Source organism: Lagopus muta, chromosome 21 (assembly GCF_023343835.1).
Source record: "Lagopus muta isolate bLagMut1 chromosome 21, bLagMut1 primary, whole genome shotgun sequence".
In the NCBI taxonomy this organism is placed as follows: Eukaryota; Metazoa; Chordata; class Aves; order Galliformes; family Phasianidae; genus Lagopus; species Lagopus muta.
The window spans coordinates 4,660,507-4,678,094 of NC_064453.1; the positions used below are offsets into that span (position 1 = coordinate 4,660,507).

The window sequence follows — 17,588 nt, forward strand, 5'->3', positions numbered from 1 at the left end:
TGGGTTTGCTTTTGTTGTTGTTTTTAAACTTTGCTTCCTTGTGCAAAGGCTCTTCTGGTGCAATTAACACAAACTGCTTTGGCAGCCTGAACTCACCTCTGCACACAATCTTCCTTTTTCAGCCCTACAATCAACGACAAGCCCATACAATGCACTGTCTTTCCGCGAGTGCCTGGAGAAGTGCAAGCACAAGAGACAGTGGGTCAGCCCAGCAGGGCTAAGAAACAAAGCCTCAAAGTGCTTTGAAACACCTCCTAGCAGAAACATTCATTATAGGAAGCTCAAGCACACTGGAGCCTGGTGTTCCCTGTGAATGAATGCCTAGAACCAAACCAGAAGGCCAGTGACATCCTGAATCGACAGCACTCAGACCTTTGCAGTGGAGATATACCATTAGTCTCCAGCTCCAGCAGACCATGGAAATGACATCACTGCAATTGCTATCTTCTTCCCACTACAAGCTTCCCTATGCTTTGGGCTCCCACACGATTTCAGCAGCTGTTATGCCAGTAATTGTTACAGCCATTCCCAATCTGACCTGCTGGCAGCAGAAGTGTGAAAAGCTGGCACTTGTTACCACCACCTCATTTTTTCCCCTCCAATCTCCAAGTAAAAATTAAGCTTTTGCTGTCAAAATACCAAATCCAATTGTTAAGGAAACTGCAGAGTCCAGCTACAAGAACAAAAGCACGTTTCTATCCAGACCTCTGTTGTAGGTAAAGCACAAATCACTTCCAATTTCAAGTATGAGGAACCCTTCAAGCGGTTGGGTTAAGTTTCCCTAACTTTGCAAATTCTTTCCAAAAATACTACAGTTTTTACACCACTCAGCAAAACATAAGCCACCCTTTTCCTCTTTTTCTGACACATTTTTGAGATCCTAACGTGCATCAAAGTGTGTTCTGCTGACTGATGCTCTTATCTAGTCTGTACTGCAAGCCATAATGCCTCAGTCATTTCTGGCTGATGCCACAAGAATGAAGTCTTTGTGAGCAATCCCTCCTGCATCCCTCTCACAATGTATTGCCTGCCAAACTTGGACTGGCTAACTGAAAGATGAAATTTGATAAAATCTTTCTTTTTACTTCCATACAATATATTAATGCTACTATTGTACCCCATGCCGAGAGGATCAGCAGATTCACTGAGTCCAAGGGCAGGCTGTACTGAGCTTTCCTTTCTGCAAACTTCTTTAGAGGAGTTATTGTATCCAGCTGTGACTTCATGGTCAGTGATCACAGAGGGATTCTGTGCTCAATCTCTGCTCCAGAAAGCTACTCATTTTCACCTTACTGAACAAAAACCTCTACTCGTCTGGGTCCGTTCTGCGCCTGAAGGGAAACTGCAAACCTCCCTTTGCTGCATATGCAGAAATGCAATCTTCCAGTGGATTCAGACACCTATAACAACTGTTACTAGAGATCGGATACCTTCACATATTGCAAGAAAAGTAGAATTTGGTATCTTTAAGAGAAGACTCTATGTCTGGACAGGCAACACTTACATCAATCACATCTACAAATGAGTAGAAAATCAGCAAGAATATTTTTTTTAAGCTGCCTTTGTTAGCACTAAAATAGTGTAAATTTCAAGTGACACGTGATTAACTACATCTAAGTTATCTCCACCTGGATGCAACATGAAGCAACGAATGCTGTTCACCTATTCCATGGTCACTAGGGATCTCCAATGTGAGAGCATCCCAACTTTGGTAAAGGAGTAAGTTTCTTTTGCTTTCCAGATTTAACATGACTGTTTCCATCCTATTGCTGCTTAGGAGACCACAGGCTGTACAGAAGATAGTTGTGGATGCAATGCAAGACAAGTGCATTCCCTCCTTTTAGCAAGACTGTTTAACTGACAAGTCACCTGGAAAAACTGCAACTGCAGCTTTGAAAGGATACAGCCTAATTACACTGTTCTCACACATTTCCACTAGTTCCTTCCCTTCACATCTCTTTCACAAGACAAGGCCTGAAACACAGTCATCTTTGCAGAAGTACACGACTCCCCACACCACTGCCACATTTCACAATCAACGCCTGCAATCTGACAAGATGTGCAAGCTTCTGCTGCAGAGGTAGATATTTGGAGAGAGTCTTGAGGGAACAGAAAAAGCAGATGCTTTAGGACTGAACTTAGTTGAGATCAAAGAGAACAAAGTCATTTCAGGACAAAGATGCCATTAATCTATTCAAGAGATGAGAGAGCCAAGAAAGCACTTCAGCTTCTGCCGTTAGCATCAGCTGGCAAATTGGATCGTGCTTTCCCAACACGAAATCACAGGTGATGTGTTCCCAGCAGATCAGCTGCTGCCTACCCTTCCACCTCCAGTATACACACGTATGCCACCCTCAGTGGCACTGCATTTCAGGCCAATATATGTACTGCATGCCTCCTGAAGGAAACAAAGGAAGTAGAGGGCTGTGTATGGTAGAACTGACATACAAGTCTCTATACTGGTCAAAGGCATTGTTGGCTTCCACCTCCAGCTTGCGCAGGCGAGCAGATGGCATGGCACCGTCTTCCAGGGGAGGATCATACTTGTTACTCCACGGTGATCTGCCAAGGATACAAGGAAAGCAGAGTTAGACAACAGGGAAACTCAGAGAGGTCAGAGTGGTGGGCCTGACCTGTCCAACAATGGCGAGTATCCTTTGAGTTTATGCTATAAATGTATAAAACTACACCTGGGTTTGCATCTGCTCCTTCTCAAGTATTCAAAGGTTCAACCTCAGCTGTTACACATCAGGTATTTAAAATTATTTCCATGCAAATACAAATACATTACGCAGCTTGTTTGGCATCTGACAATATTCGAGCTAAACTTTGCCATCTACAATTAAGGTCCAAATTCTCCTCCACTATTTTGCTTTCAATAAACTTGTCTTTTAGCACAATGGTAGGAAAATGTTTGAACAATGCACAGGGTTTAACAGGGTCTGTAAAGCTGCAGTTTTTATTGTACTATTTCTGCAGGTGTGGAAGAGATTTTGTGCTCCTAATGAAAGATTTGGTATTAAAAGATTAATGCTTGAGACTTTTATAACTCCCTTTCTGCAAAGTTGCATTCTCCTCTTCATTTCCCCTGGGGATAACCAACCTACATGTATCACTGCTAGTTTAAGAAAAGGTACCTCCACCTTTTGCCTACTCAGTTTTCAGAATACTCCAGTGGACTAACGCTAGGTCTTAATGCAGTCCATACGTAAGGGCTTTTTCCTCAGTACCCATTTGTTACTCATTTCTCAGACAAGTAACTCGTTTGGACGTGTTTAATGCAAAGCACAAAGAACAGGCTCTGCTTCATGCTGCCCTCGTGCTTTCACAGCACTTCACCCCTCTCCTCCCGACCACATCTGAACAAATAGGTGAGAGATCAGGAAAAGCTAAATCACCACGTCACATCCACCAGGGCAATGTTTTTCAGCTGGTGGTTCTCATTTTAAAATAGTTGCTTAAAACTCACTTGCTCTGAAGACAGCTAACATTTATTTACCTAACAGCCCACTGAAATCCAGAAGAGATCTGCAAAAAAAAAAATCCCCCCAAAGGTTCCCAAATGGGACACCTGCACCCATTGGGCAGCATGCTAAGAGCCAGCCTGCACCAAAGAGACCCAGGTGGATGAGCAAAGAACCAATGGTAAAGGCACAGTGGAAATACATGAAGTGCAAATTGCAAATGGCACCTGAAAATGAGATTTCTCTGCGTGAAGTAGAAGAACTTGAAGAAAATGGAACTGCAAATATTTAAAGGAGATTCTTAGAGAAAGTGATGCAAGACTGAGATAAATGAGACTTGTCATACCAGATGCTTGTAAAAAGCTTCAGTTTCCCACTTCTGACACTGATTGGTTTGTGATCAGATCAGCAGCCCCTTCTTGCTTTGTTTCCTCAAGTCAGACAGATGCTTATTTCCAAATATATAAGACAAAGAGCTACTGAGTCTGTAGTGCAGGTACTGCTAGACTCAGAACTGCATTTACAGCCCAAAGATAACTAAGTTATCTAAGTTGACTGCAAATGTCAAGACAAGCTGGGAGGTGTACTAGGTGGAAGCTTCTGCATCCAAAATGGAGAGAAACAAGCCAGTGGCACGATCTAGTCGGTGGCAACCCCATCCACAGCAGGTGAGATGGAACTAGATGATACCAAATATCCCTTCCAACCCAAGCCATTCCCTGATTCCTTGCTCAGATCTCTTTTGCAGACTGCTGGAATGGTGTTGAAGGGAAGGCCAGCAACTGAGTCTTTCTAGCAAGCGGACCGCAGCATTTTCAACCCATTATAGTTGGAGCCAGAAGCAGCTTCACCTAAAAAAATTCATAACACAACCCCATAATTTTTTTTTCTTTGTGGAAGAGTATTCACAATGCATTTAAAAGCTTTAATGGAGGCTATTTGAAGAAAGACAGATGGACAAGGGCACTTAAATTTCTAAAGTCAGACCTCTAATTTCCCTAAAAGAGAATGTTTTTTGTTTCAGTTAACAGGCTTCAGTGTTGTTGGCACCAAATTCCCCATAAGGATTCCATTTAATGGAGTGATCAAACATACTTTGAATGGGAATGTATGGACAAAGTCAGAGACCTTGAAGTCCTATATATTGAAGGAAAAAAAAGAAAAAAAGGGTCTGCTTTCACAATGTGGATTCCACTGCCTTTTGATATGCTCCCAAACCTTCCTCTTATTACAGGAGCACTCATAGAACTGCCTGCAAGCATACACACAGAAGAGGCTGATCACATAAGCAGCAGTGTGATAATATGATGAAATGTGAAAGTACTGACATATGAAGATCCAAGAAAGACTCCAGGATGTACTTTGTGGTCTGATCCACGCCAACACAAAGAAAATCACATTCCTTAAAACAAGGAAGGAGTCAACTGCGAGTGGCTCAGCAATTAGGATATTAATTTCCTTGAAGGATGCCCCCATGAAACGTCAGGTTATCAGTCATCAGAATGGACAAACATCCCTGTTTTTTCTCAAAGCTGCCACCCAGTCCAACTGTAAAGCTGCTCAAAAAAGGCCTACAAAGCTCGATTCCCAGTGAGGAAGCTCCAGGCTTCCTGCAGAATTCACACAAGGCTCAGCTGTCCACAGAACACCTTCAAATCTTTGGATTTGTATTAAAAGAAATGCAATTGGTAAAGTCTCCAAGAGAAGAAAACTGAAGTTTAGTTCAAAGCATGCAGTAACGTAGCATTCTGCAGTCAGCATGCAGTAACTGGGGACACAGCATTCTGCAGGTGACTGCAGCACTTCTTGTGACTTCTCACCCAGTGAGTGGGGTTCTGAAAACCTGTGTGGAAATATCAAAAGCTTTTGAAAGTATAAAACACTCCTCCTCGATTCGGGTCTAATTGATTACATTAGTGCAAGGGCCACTTCCCAGTAACAACTTCAGAATTTATGAGGTATGAATAGCATTATCTGAACACAGGCACCGACTGGATCAACACATGCACATGTTCACATTGCCTGGTTTTCAAAGGCTTTTGCTTTCTGTTGAAGGAAGGAATTTACTTTGTGAAACAGAGCTGAGGCCAATCAGTTCCAGAAGGGAGAATCGCTTTGATCCAGAACACTTGAACCAAAAGCCTCAGAGAAAGAACAGCATTCTCTAATGCCAACAATTTATACATTGTGGCTACTCACTGCAAAGAAATAAAATACCTTTTCTGAAACCTCATGATGTAATAAGTCCTCCTGCTTCCCTGTTAGTCTTTAAGTATCTGAGTAGGGATATAGTAGGGAAGAGACTGAGTAAATTTCAGAGGCAAGCATGAAACTAACCTTAAAGAAAGGGCTTCCAAATGTAGTAATCAAACATGGAGTGCTAGGCAATGGGGAGGGGCAACTGTTATTAGTTATTGTTATTATTATTATTATATATATATATAGTTTATATATTATTATTATTATATATAATAATATATTATATTATATATAATATATTATATATATTATATATAATATAATATATATTATATATATATTATATATATTATATATAATATAATTATATATATTATATTATATTATATATAATATATTATTATTATTATTATATATATAGTTTAACAAGTGCCTTTTCCATTTTTCTGAGCATCTGGTGATAGATACTCATGTCAACAGTCTAACAAAGATCCCAAGAGACTGTTAGAAACACATCACAGCCTCAGGGAGAAACCATCTCATGAAGGACCCACAAGAAATACATTATCTGTGGTATGCTCCGTCCTCCTGCACGTGCCATAAAGGATGAGCTGTGCACACACACCTTGTGGTGGCCTGGAGAAGATCTCAATGTTAGGATCGTACCTTTCAGAACATGAGCAGAAACTTCACCTTAGAGACTTGCTTACCTCTGGGCCCACTGCAATAGAGGATATACTTAAAAAAAGCTCTCTGTCATTTACAGTTGGCCACAACTCAGATGCACTGTCAAACTCCACATCCATTAGCAGTCTGCTCCTCACACTAACAGGGCAAGATGAATCTCAGTGTGTTCCCTGTATCAATCATCTACAGACAGATGTGCTTTCAGTTTAGTTAAGTACCTTTCCTGTGACCGAAACCAACTAAGTTATAATCCTTCATAAACTTACCTGTGTCTGCAGTGAAGGTCTGAGCCAAAGGAAAAAATCAAAATATTTTGTGGAATTCCAACTTGGAACAGAATTCTTGAAACTTTCTGGCCAAATGAACATAAATCACCACCGCGAAGCAAAGGAAAGCTAAACTCTTACTGCAAAGCAGTTCCAATTGTTAGCACTGCAAACATAAGCTATTACACCAAACCAGAAAGGGAGCACAGAATCTAAGCCTCTAATCGGAACCAGAAGAGGAGGTGGAACAGCTGAGCTGCTAACTCAGGACAGAAGATGGATGGTGTTCATTACTTCCTGGTGTAGCAGCCTTCATTAGGAGAAAAGAGCAGAAGCCAGGTGATGCAATACTCAAAAGGCTTCTGGATGAGCTCTGTAATTCTTTATCAAAATATTTGGAACTATGGCACCGATGCTATGGACATTAACAAAAGGCAGGCAATGGAGGAAGGAAAACAAATAGCTTTAAGCATTGGTTGCTGAAATATAATCATCCTAATGGCAAGGTATGGAAGAAAAGCATAAAAGGAGAGACTGCGTTCCAAGTGGCTGCCAATATCCTGAATACTCATCGTATTATTACAGCTCTTTCCACTTTGAAATTTATTATAATTATCTAAAGCTCATATTGTTCAAATATTTTCATTGTCTTCGCCTGCAGTTCTCAAAATAAGTTAGCTATTTTGGTAGAAAGGGATTCTTTTCCTTCACTGAAAGCTGGGGCCAAGATTGTCATTGAGAACTAATGACATTGCACATCCAAAATGAGAACAACCCCTTGAAAACACAACTGAAAGCAGCTTTCCCAGCTGGCAAGTCCACGCTGCTTTGTACAAACCAATAATTCTTTTATTTAAACTTGCTGCCTGAATCATCATTTTTCTCTGTTGTCAGCCATTCCAAACATCTTACAACCTTGCAACAAGTGATGATTTAATTTCACACCACAGTTCTGGAGATCCAATTGGTTCTAATCCTCAAAGATAGAGCTGTGCTACAGGAAGCCTAAGAGGAACCCGTTAGTGTCAGCCCTTTAACAGGATAACAACATCAGATTTTAGGCTTGAGTGAATGCCTACAGATCTTGGTACAGAAAACACACAAAGTCCTGGGGTTTCTAGGATAAAACATATCTTGTTTCTGAGATGGACAGACAGGGACCTGAGCTGCTAAGGTCATCAGATTAGAGGCTATACAACCACATTGTCTGAAAGCAAAGCATTCTACAGTTGTCAGGATTTGAAACAGTACCAGGCTTATCACCAAGATGAGTTTAATACAGTTTAATATCATTTAAATTTCCCTTTTTTGGATCAGGATAAGAGGGAGAAGGGACTTCAATACTCCGATGCAGACAGTAAACCAGTTAGCTCATTTCTTGGGATAGGAACTCACCTATACGAGTCTCCATCTCTGTTGTAGTCACACAATAGATAGTCTTTTCCTACCACCTTATCTCGTGCAATCTTCAATGGCTGATCAACAGAAGAGAGGAGATCTTCACAGAGGCTTGGGACCTGATTGTGGAGAAAAAATACAGAGAGAAGGTAATGAGATTAAAATTAGAAGAGCATGGTATTCTTAAGAACAGCTTTTGCTATTAACAGCCCACCTCCAATAATTTCAGATTTAATTACCTAACCACTGGTGTGGTCCAGTGTGCTTAAATATGCGCAGTCTGAATGTTAGCTACTTGCCAAGGACGGCCAGTAAAGCAATTGTGGAGGACTGATGAATCAAGGTAAATATTTATAATGGAGTGGAAAGCAGAGAGCTGCTAAAAGAACACGCCATCCGTATGCACTAATGTATTTTTCACAAACTCCCTCTCTGGGTACAGTTTAGAACAGTTTCCAGGCAGCTGGCCAACCATTACCATGCTGGTTAATAAAATATGTGCATGTATGCACACACACTTGTGTAAAACCAATCCATCTCCTAACACAGGCATCAGTATTCCTGCACCAAGGATCGCAGCAAAGCCCCTCACCCCCCTCCTCAGGGTGCCCTCTTTTTCAAGAGAGGATCCCTTGGGTAGAAAAGAATGAGGAACACAGCAGAGGGAGGACTTTGGTTAAAGCAGCACTGCAAAACACTCAGATGCCACAGAGGGATGTGGAGCACTAAGCCTTGTTGTTCCAAACCCACTGACCCCAAACAGGCAGGGATGACTGCACCGTCCCCATCTGCAAAAGACAAATCTGAGATCCAAGTTCACCAGCTAAAGACCCCTCAGGAAAAAAAGAAAAAAACCTGCAAATTCCCATCTAAAGTTCTATTCAATCCTTACAGAACTCGACAAATTCTCATGCCCAAGACCAAAAAAAAAAATTAAATTAAATAAATCACACAGCCAAATAAAGCCAGGTTGTTATTGAGCGGTGCTCAGAGGTCGCTGGGATGATTCTGCCTGTGCTGTTACAGCTGCAGGCTTTTTGCCACGTTTACCCCCTGAAGCCCCTGTTTTCATAAAGTAATGTTAAGGATTTATTATTAAAATTCCAAAAATTCCATGCAGAACACCAACAAGTGCCACTCCTGCAGATCCCAGCCGTGCTGAGGGCGTTGCTGCGCTGCTTACTGGGACAGCACAAGCTCTCGGTGACCAGAAGGAACCCTTGGCACATTAATTACATCTTAAAAACAATGAATTGCATTTCCATGTAGTAATGATGAACTAAACTCCTCCCTGGATGATTCAGTAACAGAATTGTGCATAAGCACAGACACGTTTTTAGTCTGTATGAGCTGTAGCTGGTCTTAGAGGAATAGCAGAGAATGCCTTGCAGCATCTACTTACTAAACTAAGGTATTGTGCTATAATTCAGTACCATTTTGCAGTCAGATTTCTAACCACTCACTCTCTCTTTGCTCCAGGATTTCAGGCAATATATTCTTTCCTCCTTCAGTTTGTTTCAGAATGAAATGGGGAAGAAAACCCCAATCCACTTTGGAAGAATATGAGAATTTCCTTCATTCATAGAAGAATTGAGCTGTTTCAACTGATGGAGCTGCTTATGCAATTTAAGTTTTGGAAAAAAACATCCAAGGTTGGCATAGCTACCCTCAGAGAATTTCTGTATCACTTCTTGCATCAACTTCCAACAGCTGCTGCACTTCCTTTACAAGAGATTCACCAGATTTATGCACACTGGTCTTCCTCTTCTGTGTTACGAAGCCACTTAAAAAGCAAAAGCAGGAAGTCAACACAGTAATCTGCAGCTTTAAAGACCCCAGCAACACAAAATTTGTGGATTCCTTCTGAATTTCCTTTTTAAAACAGGCAGTGATAAAATATTTGGGGCTGAGCAAGCACTGCTACACAGGCACTGAGCAGCTCTTTTACATTACATACCCACCTCTCCTTAAGCCTTCCCCAAGCCAAGCACCAAACTTTCTTCCTGAAGCCATTCAGTTACTTTGTGTGCACTTAAACCCTGATGGAATTCAGTTTATATTTAGTGAGAAAGCTTCCAAATCTGAACTGAAGGCAGTTCTGCCTGAAAGCCCAGCTGACCTGCTGTCATTCAAAGGTTCCAGGCAAGTACATTAGCACTGTGAACTTCTCTCATTAGCTTTTACTGTGTTAATGGGAAAGCCAAAAGACATTGGGTGCCTGAGTAAGTGCATCTGTCTCCAACAGTCATCAGAAAGGGAACTCAGGCTTGCATTCAAAACAGCACAAATAAACCCACTTCTCAGGCCAAATCCTGAAATGTAAAGCAGTGATTTCACAGAATGGCCAGGGTTCTCATGGACCTCAAGGATCACGAATCTCCAACCCCCTGCCACATGCAGGGCCACCAAGCTCCACATTTCATACCAGACCAGCTTCCCCAGGCCCCCATCCAACCGGGCCTTGAACACCTCCAGGGATGGACGGGGCATCCACAGCCTCTCTGGGCAGCTGTTCAGCACCTCACCACTCTCATAGCAAAGAACTTCCCACTGTCATCCAACCTCAATCTTCCCTCCTTCAACTTTAAGCCATTTTCCCTTGTCCTGCTGTTATCTACCCTTTCAAAGAGTTGATTTGATTCACCACCCCACTGTAAGTGTTCCTGCAATGAAAATACTGGCTGTACAGGGATGGGATTGATTCATAAGCAAAGAGCGTGCTCCCATCTTTATCCTGACACCCACTTATCCCATTTTAAGCAGGTCACGTGCTGAATATAATCTTAGCCTTGTATCTTGAGCTAAAAGCCATCATTAATTCTATTCAGTCCATGGCACACCCATGTTTCCACAAGTAAGAGCTCAATGACCTATTCTGGAGCTCGTATGCACAGCCATGGAGCGAGACCACCCTCAATGTAAATCAATAAAGAAAAAAGAGGGCTCCTGGGAGACCTCAACTCAGCCTGGAACTGAATAGCAGCATCATTCAGCAGCACATTCCATGCAACAGGGCACTGCTTGGGGGATGGATTGCTTTTTTTCCCAAGGAGATACATAATGAATGCGCAGTAAAGAGGAAAAAGAAACAGAATGAAAGTGAGTTAAGCATACTCTCCTGCATGTTGAACAAGGTTTCTGTTGTCCTGTGTAACAATATTCCCCATCAGAGCAAGCCAGGTATGTGGACAGTGTTTTAATGAAGTCGACCGCTATCACGACAAATAATCACTCGTGCCAAAGTCAAAACCATGCTCTTCTCACAGCAGCTCACCTAAGAATCATTCCTTCTCATCTCACTTTTTGGTAAAATAACGTATCACCAAAACAATTGCTGCTGTTTTGTTGGTTCTTACATTTAAATTAGCCTCTTGAAAAGACTGAAGCAAACGAGCAGCAAAGGTTAAAGAAGTAAATCAGCTTTTCATGGCTATGCATTCTCCACCTTGGCTTTGATCATGCTCATTGGATTGCATCAAATTCTTCACCTTACATATTCAGAACAGCTAATGGGTTGGCTTGCTAGCCCTGCAACCCGAGCACACTACCATTATTGTTTTTTTCCAGCAGCCTTGACTGAAATGAATCATGTTTGCAACTGAAGCAGTAATATTGTTAGTGTGAGGTTCTGGGCTTAAAAATACTTCTTTTTTTCCATGTTTATGCAGAGGTCAGTACGTTCTGACCTCCACAGGAACCTCGCGTTGCTGGAAAACTAAGTTAGAAGCAGTAAAATTAAAAGATGAAACATTTTTCCTCAAGGAATCAGAAGGAAGATGGAGTGAGCTCCAGAAGATAAGCAATGCAGGCACTCAGATCCATTTGCCGTTTGATTCAGGGTCTGTAACACACAGCTATCTGAAAGCACACATGACAAGTTGTTTTTAATTAAAACCTGCATGCAAACAGGAAAATGCATATTTTAGATGTGTGTGAACCCACGGTTTTAATTTGCTTTGTCTTCTTTAAGACAGCTCACACAATAAACACTGCCCGTGTCACTTGGGCAGAGCAACACTCCACAGCAACGCAGAGCCCATGCAAGTCACCAGCACTCCTGCAGAAGAATTGCTTTGGCACAAGACCCCCCTGCAACCTGGGTTCCTCCCCTCCGGGCTAGCATCTAATAAAATATTATTATAATTTGAGTCATTCCACAGCCTCAGATTTTCCTGTTCCTGCAGAACACAGACACGGCATAACGGATGTTGTGGAAACTCTAGAAGGAAGCCTGGCTCCACTCATCTTGGGCTTAAAACCACCAGTAAAGTCACTCCCACAAATCCACACATTGCTAAACCTTAATTTGATCCATCAGATGTCCAAGGGCCACACATTCTTTAAGCTTTGTTTATTAAATGACACTTAAATGGACTTCTGTTCAAGGCCAGATATAACTGATATTGGAAACAGCTCAGCTTGACTCGAGTATTTGCACTGCAGCCCAGTGCTGTAAGAATTTGCAAAAGTGAAATAAAAATCAATTTGCTTTTCTGGCAAAAGGCAAATGCTAATTAGGTTGTAAAGCTAGGTTCGTCTAGTTAACGATGTCATGGCAGAAATTAATTACAGGCATTTTCAGCTTAGCTGGAGGAAGTGCAGCTAAACTGTCTGAAAGGTGACAACCAGGGCTGGATTCAGCATTATGCAGCTTAGTGAGAAACAAAAGCTAGCCATCTGGCAGGCACAAGGAGATGCCCCACACTCTGACTAGTGACCTGCAGGTGAAGGCTTCTGTATCCCATTACCAGCCCTGAGTCCCATGAGCCGTCACAGTGTATCAGTATCTTGGGAAGTCCTGGCTGTGCATCCAGCTGGTGGTGGAGATACCCAGTGACAGCCATGGGAAAGGCAGAGGCATACATACTCTCTCCAGTCCTTCCTCTTGATGTTTCTATAGTCTAACTTCCCCCACGACCTTTAAAAGAACTTAGATAGTTTTCTAATTAGGATTCAAGCTCATCAAGCAATTCCCCTCCCTACATTCCTTTAGGAAGAGATTTAAATAGGCAATTCAAGGGCTTGTTATAACAGCAGCAATGCAATGGCAAGATCCTGGAAGAAAAAAAGGTACAGTTTAGGCTTAAAAAGAAAAAGACTTAGGTGAAATTGAAGCCAGAAGTGAAACAATGCGTGGTCTCATGCATGGGGAGGTCGCAAGCTCTATGCCAAGTGCTCTGTTGACAACTTAGATGTACTGCAATGTCCAGCTGCCATCAAGGAACCATAGGGAATCTTTTCTAGCTGGAAAAGCTCCTGCTTACAGCTACTCACCAAATGGAAAACTGGCTCTCACCCACCATCAATTCACCCAGAGCCAGAGCCTCTTTCTTTAGCCAACTGGCTGCTACCAGCCTGGAGCTCAGCAAGCTGAGGACCAGCAGCAGGGCAAAACCCAGCTCTGGTTGGTCAGTGCCCTTCTGTCTCCACTCCTTAAGTCTCAATTTTATTTTGATTTTCATTAAAAGAAAAATCTTCCACCATCACTAGTTGTTCAGCTAGCCATCTGTACTCAATTATTTTATCTTTCTTCTCAGTACTGCAGATTGCTCAGGCTTTTGGATTCCAAATACATAAAGCTCCAGTCACATTCTCATGTTCTTTATGGTCTGTGCAGTTTTCCAGAGGATAAATTCTCCAGCTTAATGTATTTTCTGTTACTGAAGGCATACAAGCAGATCTGAGGCTTGTCTGGAAGCACACTAGCTATGTGAAGCAAGCTCATGAATATTGTTCAAATATTTCAACATCTGAGGTTTATACAAGCATAAGTTCATCACTGTGGGACTTCTTAGCAACACATGCTACTAAAATAATTAAGCATTCATCTTTGCTTGATGTTTCTCATCATAGGAGGTCATCCTCACAACTTTAACTGCAAATGACCCTTGGGAGAAACCAGACAACACCTAACAAAGTTAGCAATGGATTTATAGATAGAAGAACTTGAGCTTTGTTTCTTCCATGGCAACAAGAACTTGAGGCTTTACGAGAAGAAGGCCTTCACGTTTAACACTGGATAAAAATGGGATAAGCTGAATACCAGCTTTACTGGGGAGAGAGACAAAGAAAGGCACGGCTGTGAGCAAGCCCTGTACATGGCAAGTCTGCCTGTCCACTCTACAGTCAAGTTTTGCAAGGACAATTCTCACCTTCATGCCAGCCATCTGATTCTTCTGAGTCAGCTGGATTTCTTTCATTTAACTTATACATGCACCCACAGGCAAGCATCCAAATTAAACACTGCAGGAAATTCTCACTTGCAGAGGAACCTGTTTAACTTTTACCAACACAGAGGGCACATCAACTTCCATACTTGAAGCCAAAGTCACCAAGACATCCCAGCTGCAGACTCCTTACTTGTGCACGTGGCCCATGAGCACAGCCAACCCCTCCTCCACACTGTGATGGGAAGGGTGTCAGGAAGGTGGGATTCAGCCACTGCTCACCCACCTCCTCAGCACAGGTCCTCCACAACAGCTCCACCTGAAAGCTGATGTCTTCTGTGCTGTTTCTTTTGGAAAGAGAACAGCTGAAGGTATGTGAGGACTGGCTTACTGCACAGCTGTCACCTTCAGAGTAAGGAAGCAGGAGGGCAACTCCCACAAATGGGTTCTGATCTGTCAGTATAAGCCATTTAACAGCACTACCAGCCTTCTTTCTAGTGCCAGAAAGTGTGATTTGCATGAGCAGTGCAATCCCTTCATGCCCTTTTCATGCATCCTGCTTTACACCCCACACTTGGCTCACAGGTACAGGCTCCAAGGCTTCCCTCATACAATTTTCCAGAGACATTACACAGAAAAAAAACACTTTAATTTAAACAAGTTGCCCTTAAAAAGGCACATACCTGCACTAAACACATTTGCTAGTGATTTAGAAGTCCTCTTGCACATTCTGACAGCCTCCAAGTAGTCTATTTTACAAATAACAACTAATTGAACTCCAAGCAGTGCATTCCATGCCAAGGCACATCACCAGCACCCTGCACAGCTTCTTTCAGGCAGGGCTCCTGAGTCCTGTGATTGACAAGGTCTCTAATGAACTCTAATTGAGGACTCTGCAGTCTGAAAAAGCAACAACAGATGTGGTAAAAGGGCAAACCACCGATTGTTTTGCTAATGAATGAAAAGTGTCTGGTCTGATGAGGGCCAGTGACCCAAAAATCCTATTCTTTCCCCCAACCTTTTACTTCATGTTCAAGTTTGGACCCCTTGCCTAGCCAGCCTGACGCTTGGGGGCAGTAATGGACAGCCTTGAACATATTCCATACACTTTCTGGCACCAAAATGCTCTTTTTATTACAAAGCAGAGCTTCGGGTATCGAATAATAGGGACCTGAGGGAAGAAATTTAGCACAGCTAGATTTCCCAGCAGCATGACAAGCCTAGGAAATACATGTTACTTTCTTCCTGGATTTGTTTTGAAAACACTTTGCATACAGACACGTTTAAGTCACCATCCATGTCTTTCAACAGGTTTAAATAAGCATCAAAACAGTAGCTATGCATCATTCTGCAGATCAACTCCTATCAAAAGATGGAAAGCTGAACTGCAAACAGACCAAGGAATAACCCATGCTTCCCACAGGAGAGTCAAAAAAAACAAACCAAGACTCAGGTCTCTGTTCCAAGTCTACTCCAGCATGGAAGTGCAATGAAGCAAGGAAACCAAATAGAAAGGAAGCAGAAGTCAAGGTGCCATCTTTTATAATTCTATCACAAATTTAATGAAGCTGCTCATGCCTGACCTTTTACATCAAGGAGGTTATTGTCTGGTAACGGTAAAGCAAACAGAATAAAAATCATCAGCTGTAAAGGTTGGGATGAAACCTGCCAAGAAAGGTCAAAAAACTATTTGCTACAGGCTGGCTCATGATGTTTTTGGAACTCCTACAAGGTGGCAGTGCATATACTGCTCTTATCTAAATATTGCAGGCTTCTGTCTTGTGGAGGTCAGGCTCAGAGTGGGCTGCAGAAGAGGTTTACAGATTATACATACAGATTATAAATAAATCACACTGGTTTTAATACGTTATGTCATCTCCACCCCACAGAAGGGACTGCAGGAACCAGTGAGGGAATCATACAACCCCTCCTCATAAGCATGTTTCAAACTGGTCTGTTTCATGTTACACTTTCAATATGAAAAGAAGCCCCCAGAGCGTGCTGCTGATGGAAAGCATGTAGAACACTAACGAGCACCATCCAAAAGTAATTCCAACATTGAGAGGTAACTAGCAATTTTCTGAGTCATTAGAAAAACCTCATACCAATTACACAGCCAGGCTTACCATAGGCTCTCCAAACAACTCATCGTTCTGGATGGACCTTGGAGTTGCTCAAACCTTGATATCCACTCATTCCTCCAACATTTCATCAGAAAACCTACTGTATCATTCCAGATCAAACCAGGATTTAGTTATTGTGTCCCACCTCCAGCAACAGCCACAAGAATGATGCCTTAAGCTGCCAAGAGTTTTGGTGGCACAGATGTAGACAATTACTAAATGGTTTCAAGAAAGAGAAATAATCCCTTCCTGGAGGGAATGATTTATTTCCCTGACCCACAGAGCTTTCTTACCTACACCTTGGCTTATGGAACCAAATGCAATATTTAAATAGAGTTTGATCAACTCCAGTCAGCCAGAGCTCTTTCACCATAGGACTCCTCCCAAATTCACCAACACCAGCTGCAACACCACTTAGGAACAGACTTCTCAGCTACGTTTTTCCCTGTTAAGCAGCCACTCTTCTGCACACAAAGATGGCAAACAGCTTGGATGCAACGGAAGCAGTTTAATTAAGAGGTATCAGTTCAAGTGGATGCTATATGCAGAACCACCAGGTTTTTAAAGTGGCTGACAAATCTTGTCTGAGAGTCATGCGTAAGATTCAGCTCCACCAAAGGAAAGGGCTGCAATTCCCACAGGAAGATAGGAGAAAAGTCCTAATTCAAAGGTCTTACAGCTCCGTTCCAAATTCAATATCCCTGTCTACAAAAGTCTGGAAGCTGAGGTCAGAAAACTGTTAAGCATAAATCACATTCAGTGTGGACAGTGGAAAAACATTTTCCCAGCTTCCTCTACAGTTGGTTCTATACAGATTACATTTGCATTTAGTAATACTTTAACCTGCTCTAGAGGCAACTGTGGCACACAGTTTTCAGGGACAGTTGACACTAACAAGCCCACTATAAAACCAAATGCATAGCGTATCACTTCACAGAATGCACAACTCAACCTTATGCAACTGAGAATGGGAATCCATGTAAGACTTCAGTTACTTTGCTACCAATTTACGGAAGGATAATGAATGTTGCATGGGCAAGCAGAAAACAGGTATCAGCACAAGGTAGTTGGCAAGGATTCTTTCTTGGATACTCACTGGACTGCAGAATACCTGGTATGTCATAATGTATAAATAGATCTGGGCATTCTCCAGAACTGCAGTGCTCTAACCCTGCAATATTTTGTTGCAGTAAGGCCTCCAAAGCACGTGTCACTGCTGCATCTATGGTAAAAGTCCTGTGTGAAACTGCAGACTGGAAAGTAGCTAATCTGGAGAGAATACTC

General features: G+C 42.2%; 1 protein-coding gene across 2 annotated transcripts in view; it reads right to left on the reverse strand.

Annotated features, from left to right (window-relative positions):
- The window catches only part of CAPZB (capping actin protein of muscle Z-line subunit beta), a 52,140-nt gene that overhangs the window by 19,981 nt on the left and 14,571 nt on the right, over nucleotides 1-17,588 (reverse strand). For both annotated transcript variants that reach the window (XM_048967701.1, XM_048967702.1), the window contains exons 3-4: nucleotides 8,012-8,133; nucleotides 2,449-2,562 (exon numbers count right to left, since the gene is read on the reverse strand). In XM_048967701.1, the coding sequence (XP_048823658.1) occupies nucleotides 2,449-2,562; nucleotides 8,012-8,133 (236 nt within the window). The remainder of the gene's footprint in view (nucleotides 1-2,448; nucleotides 2,563-8,011; nucleotides 8,134-17,588) is intronic.